General features: G+C 37.9%; 1 protein-coding gene across 1 annotated transcript; it reads left to right on the top strand.

The window, feature by feature from the left end:
* Positions 1-2098: 2098 nt before the first annotated feature.
* LOC122665747 (toMV resistance protein Tm-2(2)-like) lies at positions 2099-5034 on the top strand. Its single transcript, XM_043861888.1, has 2 exons — positions 2099-4883; positions 4980-5034. The coding sequence occupies exons 1-2, from the start codon at positions 2152-2154 to the stop codon at positions 5032-5034; spliced, it is 2787 nt and encodes a 928-aa protein (XP_043717823.1). The 5' UTR covers positions 2099-2151.
* The last annotated feature ends 4516 nt before the right edge of the window (positions 5035-9550 follow it).

Raw genomic sequence — 9550 nt, 5'->3', positions numbered from 1 at the left:
TTTGCCATGGGTTAAGGGAAAGTTCCCCTAAAATATCTATTCACTTTAAAAATGCCTGACAATTAAATGTGTCTATTTTTGCAATTGTCCATGACAAGAATATTCGGGTCCACTGAATGATGAAAAAGTCCAGCCACACGACACAATCGGTGTCCTATATGAATGTCAATTATATAATTGAATAAGGGGTAAATTACACATCACCCCCTGGTTTTCAAGCGAAACTCAGATCACCCCTTGATTTTTGAAAAAACTCAAATCACCCCCTCTATAGTAACGGTGTTAGTCTGTTGTTAGTTATTTATGTAAAAGGATTATTTTACCCTTGTACTAAAACATTAGAATTAAATTTATAATACTATCCTTCCTTCATCTTCAACATTGGTCAAGGGTAATTTAGGGATTTAAATTAATTAATTGGTGACATCATCACTTAACAAAGATAAAACTAACTAGTGAAACTAATTTGTCATATTGGAGTCTAAACCAGGATGATCGAGTTTCGTTTGAAAACCAGGGGTGACGTGTAATTATCCTTGAATAAGGCATCACTACTTTTTCGAGGGAATAGCATTGTAAAAGATCAAATAGAAAGTTGTTTTCAAATTTTATTTTACAATGCTCTGTTTGTTTTGACATAAAATTTTACCTGAAAATTTTTATTTGAAAATTTTCACTTAAAAAAAAATTAAATGTAAAATTTTAAATGTTGAAAAGTGTTACAATGTTCGTTTGTTTCCAATATTAGTAAAATTTTTAACATGTAAATATTTACATTTACGAAATAAAACTTATCGTGAAAAAATTTCCAAATAAAATTTTTCGCCAAAATAAATGGAGCGAATAATAAATGAAGTGTTCTTTCTATGAAACTTATACGCGTCAACTGTTATCATGGGATGAAAGCCCTTTAAATCTCATTCATGCTAGTGCAGCTTGCTTAAGGCCCTAGTGTAGTAGAGTCCAACCGAGATCTCTTGTTCCTCCTCATCTATGCTAGAGTTCCCTCACCACCCCCACCCAAACAAAAAAAAAATAGATAATGTCCCTCCATTGACATTCTATTGTATGAATTCTTTGTATCTTTGATTTGGATATTAAATTCCAAACATCTATTCAAATCATTCCTCTTCTCATTCCCTAGGAATCTTCCATCAAAGTTTTTTTTTTTTTAAGAAGATATTTTATTATGGATGCGCCTGTTTGTAAACCAGGCATACTACAAAAAAAAAATTGTAAGTTATTCAATTCCAACCATCTATTCAAATCAATTTTTTTTTTCTCATTCTCTAAAGAACTTTAAGCAAAGTTCTTGTTTTTGTAAGGATTGGACATGCCATCCACTCCACATACGTAAACGGCCTTGCCCAATGGGATGGATAGATAGGAGGGACTGGGTGGTCCTTTCCTATTGGAAGGTGTGAAAGATACAGACACAAGGTGGGCACCCCAGCAATGCACCCACCTTCTTCCGCTATTTTTTTTAAGAATATATTTTATTATGAATGCATCTACTTATAACCAAGAAAATTACAAACAAAATTTATAAGATATTAAATTCTAACCATCTACTGAAATCATTTCTTCTTCTCATTTCCTAAGAAACTGAAAATATTTTATTACGGATTTGGGTTAATCACTAATCAGATTTTTATACCCTACATACAATTATATGGGCAATATAACATGAGAACCAATAAGGATATGTTTTTTGTAATTTAACTCATACTGTAATAGTTTGGCAATTTGGCTCTCCTCCAGCCGTGGTGGGAGTTGGAGGGTCCAACCCAGCAAAACAACGAGGGTTTTGATCATTTTACAGGTGGAACCCAAGAGAGCCCCCGGTATTTGCTGCGCTGGACCCTTCAGCTCCCGCCACGGCTGGAGGAGAGCCAGAGTAAGAAGCCGCCTTCCCACATCATCATTTGAATGTTCTTCGGTCGCCCACGTCCACCCAACCACTGTTACCTATTATCTTATTTTCTTCATCTCGAAGGCACTCAGTCAAGGGAGAGAGAGAGACAGTCCAACAACTCTGCTTCACTGAGTTATACAAAAAGCATTAAAAAGCTCTTCAGCTCCCTAATATCTGCCATGACTCAACCCCAGCCTACCTACCACCAGAGATCTTGAATTATTACAGCTTTAGCTATGGCTGCAGTTGCACTTGCTACGGTGGTTCGAAGTCTTGGTGAGCTTCTTGGTAAGCAGCTTTTTGAAGAAGCATCTCTTCTATATGGAGTTAAAGATGAAGTTGAGTGGATTGAAAGAGAGCTGAGACGGATGCAAAGCTTCTTAAAAGATGCAGAAGCCAAAGCAAAGGATGATGAAAGAATCAAGAATTGGATAAGAGAAGTGAGGGAGGTGGCCTGCATGGCAGAGGATGTTGTGGACACCTTCAACCTCGAAATAGAAGACCGTGGCACAGGCAGGAAGGGTTGTGATCTCAGGAATTTTATTTCTATCTTAAAGAAGCTCAAAACCCGCCATAAGGTCGGCAAAAAGATACAAGAGATCAGGCTTAAAATCCATGAGATCTCTGAGAGCAGGTCAACCTATGGCATTGGAAACATTGACACAGAGGGACAAGGGAAAAATTATGAGAGACAAAGCCTGAAAGAATGGAGGCGATCTTCCCCTCATCTTGAGGAACCAGATTTTGTTGGTTTCAAGGAAGACAGAGAATTGTTGGAGGCGAGACTGCTGCAGCGGGAGGAACGCAGGTGCGTAGTTTCTATAACTGGGATGGGCGGTATCGGTAAAACAACTCTTGCTAAGAAGCTCTATAATCGTGTTAGAAATAATTTCACCTGTCTTGCTTGGATCTACATATCCCAAGAATATGTAGTTGAAGAGCTTCTCCAATATATAGGCAAAAGAGTTGGGCTTCCTGAACTGAAGTTGAAGGAGATGAATAAAGAAGAGTTGGAGGAGGAACTCTATAAGTTCTTGATGAGGAGGAAGTACTTGATCGTATTGGATGACATTTGGAAAACAAGAACATGGGATGAGCTTCAGGAAGCTCTGCCAGATGGGGTCAGTGGGAGTAAAATAATCATCACCACTCGCAATAGAGATGTAGCCATACATGCTGATGCGAGGACACCCGCTCATGAGCTACCTTTCCTAGATGAGGACGAGAGTTGGGAATTGTTCTCAAGGAAGGTTTTCCCCAATAAAGAAATCATCGATAGCAGTAGTTATTGTCCACCAGAGTTGGAGGGTTTGGGCAGAGAAATAGTAGCAAAATGTGGTGGGTTACCTCTAGCTCTTGTAGTAATGGGAGGTCTCTTATTAAGGAAACAGAAAACGGTTCAAGCATGGAAGACAGTAATGCAAAGCATGAATTGGCAGCTTGCTCAAGATGACAATCTTTGTATGAAAATATTAGCCCTGAGTTTCAATGATTTACCTGACTATCTCAAGTCTTGCTTCCTCTATTTCGGTATTTTCCCAGAAGACCATGAAATTTATACAAGCAAATTGATCAATTTGTGGGTAGCAGAAGGATTCATTAAACGTCGGGGTCGGGAAGCATTCGAAGATGCAGCAGATGATTGCTTGGACGAGCTAACCCAACGGAGCTTGATTCAATCAGTGATTAGGAGGTTTGATGGAAGGATCAAGTCATGCCGCATTCACGATCTTCTGCGAGATCTCTCCATTTCAAAAGCTATGGAAGGTAACTTTTTATATGTCTGTAATGAAAAGGTAGCAGGCCCTGCATTTCCATCCAGAGTGCGTAGACTTGCTTTCCATGGTGAATTCTCTCTGAATCATAACAATGAACGTATCCATACTCTAATTAGCTTCCAAAATGTACATGAAGTGGACTGGCATAGTCTGTGTGGAGCTTTTAAATTCTTGGTAATTTTGGATCTTCCGGGGCTTGGATCAAAACTTCCTTATGAAATTGGAGAACTTGTCAAATTGAAGTACCTAGGATTAAGAGGTGCTATCAACCAAAGTCTTCCATCCACTTTATGTGACCTCCCCAATCTACAGACCTTGGATGGAAGCGAATCAATGCTTGAAGTACCAGCCACTATCTGGAAGATGAGACAATTGAGACATCTGTATGTGGGCGTGGATTCCGAAATTCACCTTCCAAAACAGGCAAATGATGTCTCTACAAGTGCCCTCCAAACCCTTTCCCAGTTGAATACTGACACTTTGTGGCTTAATGGGTGGAAACACTTGAGAAACCTGAAGAATCTTAGGAAACTGAAATTATATGGTAATTACATGGAAAAAGAGGAATTGGCTGAATTACCTGAGTGCCTAGAGTCTCTGTGGTTGGACAAGGGTTGCCAAACATTCCAAGGATTAGTGTTTTCAAGCTATCTGCATCTTCATAAGTTGTCTTTGAAGGGAAGGTTAGAGAAGTTGCCTGACATCCATGAGTTCCCACCACACCTAGCTAAGTTAACACTGGGTTATTCCCGTTTGGAGCAAGATCCTATGCCATTGCTAGAGAGGCTACCATATTTGAGGTGTCTTACATTATTAGATGATTCATATGTGGGTGACAAAATGGTTTGCTCCATGGGAGGTTTTCAGAGGCTTGAAGACTTGCAACTTATAGGTCTGCGCCAAATGTTGTTGTGGGAAATAACAGGGGGGATGCTGAGACTTGAAAGATTGACTATTCATTCATGCTCAAAATTAAACAAGGTACCTAATGGATTGAAGGGTATAACCACCCTCAAGGTACTTGATATCAATATGCCTTCAAGCTTCAATTCCAGGCTCAATATGCACAAGATTGACTGGGACAAGATCAAACACATACCCTCAATCATAACCACAATAAACAAGTCTGACCCCAGGTTAGAGAGGATCCCAACAGGAGTCCCTCAACGGAGACAAGAAGACCTCCCATGGTAACTTTATAGGACTCAAGTCTGTTCTTCCTATAATAATTATTACACAAATCCTATTACTGACATTGGTACTTTTTATTGATTTTCCTTGCTTAGGTATCAAAGGGAACACGATCATAAGAGAAAAGATAGAAAACAAGATCCACTGTAATTATATGACTAAAATCTGTGTCCTATAGCCTCCTCATTTATTTATTATATAAATCTTATTGCTAACATGGTGGTTTTTGTTGGTTTTCTTTGCTTTAGCTCACCGCCAAGAAGTATCAAAGAAGAGCACTCAACAAGGCAACATTTAGAAAGATTTTTATCCTGCATCTTAAGGAAAAGCTAAGACAGAAACAATAAACAAAGTGAGTTTGATTTTGGTGGGGGGGGGGGCTAATTTGACAGTTGGAGGAGCTCCCAAGGCTATGGGTTCAGGCCATGGTTGTATGAAGAAAACGTGACATGGATCATGTGGGAATTTTCTCAACTATTATTCAAAAGAGCTCAAACTACAAGGAGGGGCATCCTTTCAACCATCCATCAATAGCTCTCCACACTATTGTCATCAATACCTTTGCTCTCCAATTATTGTTTGTCATTATTGGCATGCCAACAGTTGATCGATCATCTAAGCCATCCATCCTCAATCAAATCTCCACCACCATTTGCTAGTTTCAGTAATAGTTCCCATTGCTGTTTCTATGCATGTTATCATCACTTGCACGAATTTATTTTTACTTTTGCACCACCATTGGGACAATAATTATTTATTTCATTCATCAGTGTTTTGGATGAGTACTAGTTTGATTGTACGTTCTTGGCAAGGGAATGCTTTCTGCAGTAAATTTGTTGATCATGTTTATATTCACTGATTTCCTTATTTGTCTTCTGTTTGTCTTTGGTAAATACTACTAAGTCTTCGATAAAAGTTAATAAGAACTTCATTTGAGAACTCCAATTTTTCCTGAAAAAGATGTTCTTCCTGTTTGCCATCTTTGTTATTCTCAGATTTCATCTCTCCAGGACTAGTTTTCTCCTCCATTGCACAATTGTTTCTCTTAACATATCTCCTACTGATATACATAAGATAGTCATGTCACTATATTCTGCTTCACGGTTGCCTAAACATTTTATCGTACATTGGGATTGAAAGAAAAATTCTCATGGACTTGAACCTGTCATGATATATACTATTGACAGTTGTAGTGTGATTCGGTTTCCATGTTTTTCTTGGATACTTCATAATAGAGGATTATTGTGAACTTTAGTTTCCTTGTATATATATTCGTATTCCTTGTATTCAAACAATTCTATCTCTGTAAGGTCTCTTGACCGTGTACATAACCATTACTCATACCGTGAGCTAACAATCAATGAAACAAATCTTCCAAGTTGGCATGGTATCAGTGTTCTTTAGCTCCACCGAGCATCTCTGATCCTACGTTCTTGTTTTTTTTTTTTCCTTTTCTTTGTTCGACTCTCCAAGTTGCTGCATCTCTAATTGAATTGCCATGGCTGCATCAACCCCCATGTCCCCAACTTCACCCTCCAACCCCCGCCTTCACCATTACACATTGATCCTCCGGCACCATAATCTCCCCCACAGCCTCCCCCGTTGAACATGGAGTCTTCAACCCACTATGAATTTGGTTGGCTGTAAGTGGGTCTATCATATCAAACGTGAGGCTGAGCGGGTCTCTGGACAGGATTATCATAAACTCACTCAAAAAATTACTATATTGACTAATGGACCTATGACGAATTTAGCAAATATTATTTTTTTCAGAGAAGAATTTCAGCTCGTTATTTAGGTCAGTCTTTTTGTTCTCTTGCAGTTTAATAGATCTTGGAAAAGTTTTGGTACTCAATGCCGAAGAGTGATAAAATAAATGATATCTAGTCCCATAAAAAATATAGTGTGCTCATTGAATTATTTTTTCCCATGATTTATCTTAATTTCCCTTTCATAAAATAGGCATTCTTATCAAAGTGCATGCTTTTTGGTCTTGCTTGGGGAGATTATTATGTATGTTAGCTTCCCTTTGAGTGGATACTAGATCATATTGTTTAAGAGAATTTCTATGTTTAAGAGGAGTAAACCAAGAACTCTTCAATGAACTCTAAGCTCATGCTTGATATGTATGATGGAGAAGACTGTTTTTCCTCTATTTGATTCTTCGTTTGGATATTTCTCTCCATGACAAAAAGTTAAAAGGAAACTGTACCTTCCCATGTTACATTCCTTTCTAAATTCCTGCCAGCCAAAGCTTTCATCTTATTAATTTGGGGCTCCAATTTTAGACATGAAAGTTAGTTTGAAATGAACTTAGACACAATCAAATATGTGTCTTAGTTAGATTGGCAAGAAAAGAAGGTTCCTAATACAGGGTCTGTTATTTTTGTAAAATTGGATTCAGCATCAACCGCCTCTATTAATTTTTGTATCCTCAGTGTGTCATACTTTGATGGTTTGAGATCAATGAAGTGCTGATTATTAGTTTCCTATTTCTCTTGATTTACTGGTTCTACACTAAATTATTAGATGGGTTTATCAAAGCAACATAATTGCTGGTTTCAGTTTTCACTGAATCACTTGTGTTAAACATTTACTGTGTTACCACCTATTTCACCTGCTTTCTTAATCATTTCAGTCAAACTCTTCTGTTTCAGCTTCCGACAACCAATGCACAGTTGATTCACTAGAAAATATGTTACTGTTGTATGGGCTCTCTTTGAACTTTGTTGGAATACTGTTAATTGTAGCAAATTCAGCTACCACTTATATCACCAATGCCTATTTCGCTATCATGTTAGAAAACACTTGGGAGTTTCTCACAAGTGATTTGTAGTGTTGTGTTTGAAAGTGCATCCAATCTGGTTTCTACTGCCTTCAGCCTTATTTACTTATTCATTTTTTACTTTTACTTTTACTTTTACTGTATAGTCTTGTCATAGTTGCTACAGTCAATTTTTCCATGGATGATACATGATATATGAACGAATGTTTTCCAATATCTCCCTCACAGTTCTATGAAGCTGAGCTAATAATCTAACTTTCCATGAAGAATCCAATTAGTTTCATCTCAGAATTTAATGTCTAATGTCAAAGTTTCTGAAACAGAGCATGGTAAAATCACACCATAAACATCAAAGTAAATAGGATAAGAATGGAGGGGGAGACAGGTTCCAGATAACAAAATTCCTAAATTTAGACTCAAATGATGCAAGAGCGTCTGCCAGAGTTCCCTTGACAATATGTATGACAAAAGATAACTTGGGAGAACTATGTTGATAATGCAATGCAGTCATCGATAATATGAGCAATCTTCCAAGGAACTGTAGACGAGCGATGATTAAGCAAATTGATGATCATAAGATTGTACCCTTCAATAATTACACAGCTATATAGAAATGCAATGCTGAGAGCTTGGCGAACTGCTAAGGCTTCAACAATGTAAGCATAGAAGTACCCAATATACTCAGCAATTAAGAGGAGAAAGGTGCAACTTACAAAGCCATCCAATATGCTGAAGAGACTATGAATGATACTGCTTGCAGTGAGGTTCCAAATAAAAGAATCTTCAGACAATCAGATCCACAAAAAAATATTGGAATGGACGGTATGACTTGCGCTATATCATTAGGCCACCAATTCCAAGAGTGGTAAAGACGATCCATTAAGTCGACCACTGTGTTGGAAGTTGCTTGTGGGATCAGGTAAGGAGCTGATGACAGATGAAATCCAAGTATCTATGGATCAAAAAGATCTGTTAAGAGGATTTCCTGAGTTCTAAAAACTGATTCCATCCCTAAGAAGCATTATGGGACAAGGAGCATGAATGAAATCTGTTGTTGGAAAACAATTAGATTTCTTTAGGGGACACCATAAGGAAGAGGGTTGTAGGAGCTCCCATGCTTTCTTTGAAAATAAGACTTTGTTCATGAGCACTGATAGCTTAAGGATCACACCCCCAGTTTTTTTTTGGATCTACAGATAGATGCCCAGTTGACCATAGATATTAATCTTTTATCACCATTGGACCAGAAAAAACTCCTGCTAATGCAGTCCAGATTTTTCAAGGCTGAAAAATGAAATTGGAAGCAAGACAAATTGTATTGGGTCGTGGAGGAAAAGGTGGATTGGATTAGGATGTGTTTGCCTGCTGCACTCAATAATTTGGATAATCAAGGACATTTTGAAAAGGCTCTGGCTTCTTGAAGAGTATTTCAACCGAAGAGAATTAGATCATCCAAGAAAGCTATATGGGAAATGGCTTCGATGTTCCTTCAAATACGTTCACAATTACTACACTTTTTACTAAAGAAGATGGAGAGATGGGAAGATAGAACTTCTACACATATGACAAACATATACGAGAAGAAAGAGGATCTCCTTGATGCAACCCTCGAGATGGAGTAAAAAAGGGAAGGTGGGAGCCATTCAATAAAATGGCCAATTGGGAGGATTCGATGTAAAACATCACTTGGTTATCCAAATATCTGAGAAACTATAGTGGTGGAAAGATTTATTAAGGAATTCCCATTGGAACCTATCATATGCTTTGCTCATGTCCAATTTAATGGACATGATACCTAATTTGCCTTTTTCTCTTGTGATTGATTCAGTGATAAATGAAATTCATGGCATACAAAGCCATTGTCTTGAATATGGTGCCCTT

Source organism: Telopea speciosissima, chromosome 6 (assembly GCF_018873765.1).
Source record: "Telopea speciosissima isolate NSW1024214 ecotype Mountain lineage chromosome 6, Tspe_v1, whole genome shotgun sequence".
NCBI classification, from domain to species: domain Eukaryota; kingdom Viridiplantae; phylum Streptophyta; class Magnoliopsida; order Proteales; family Proteaceae; genus Telopea; species Telopea speciosissima.
This window is presented reverse-complemented; position numbering and strand designations above follow the sequence as displayed.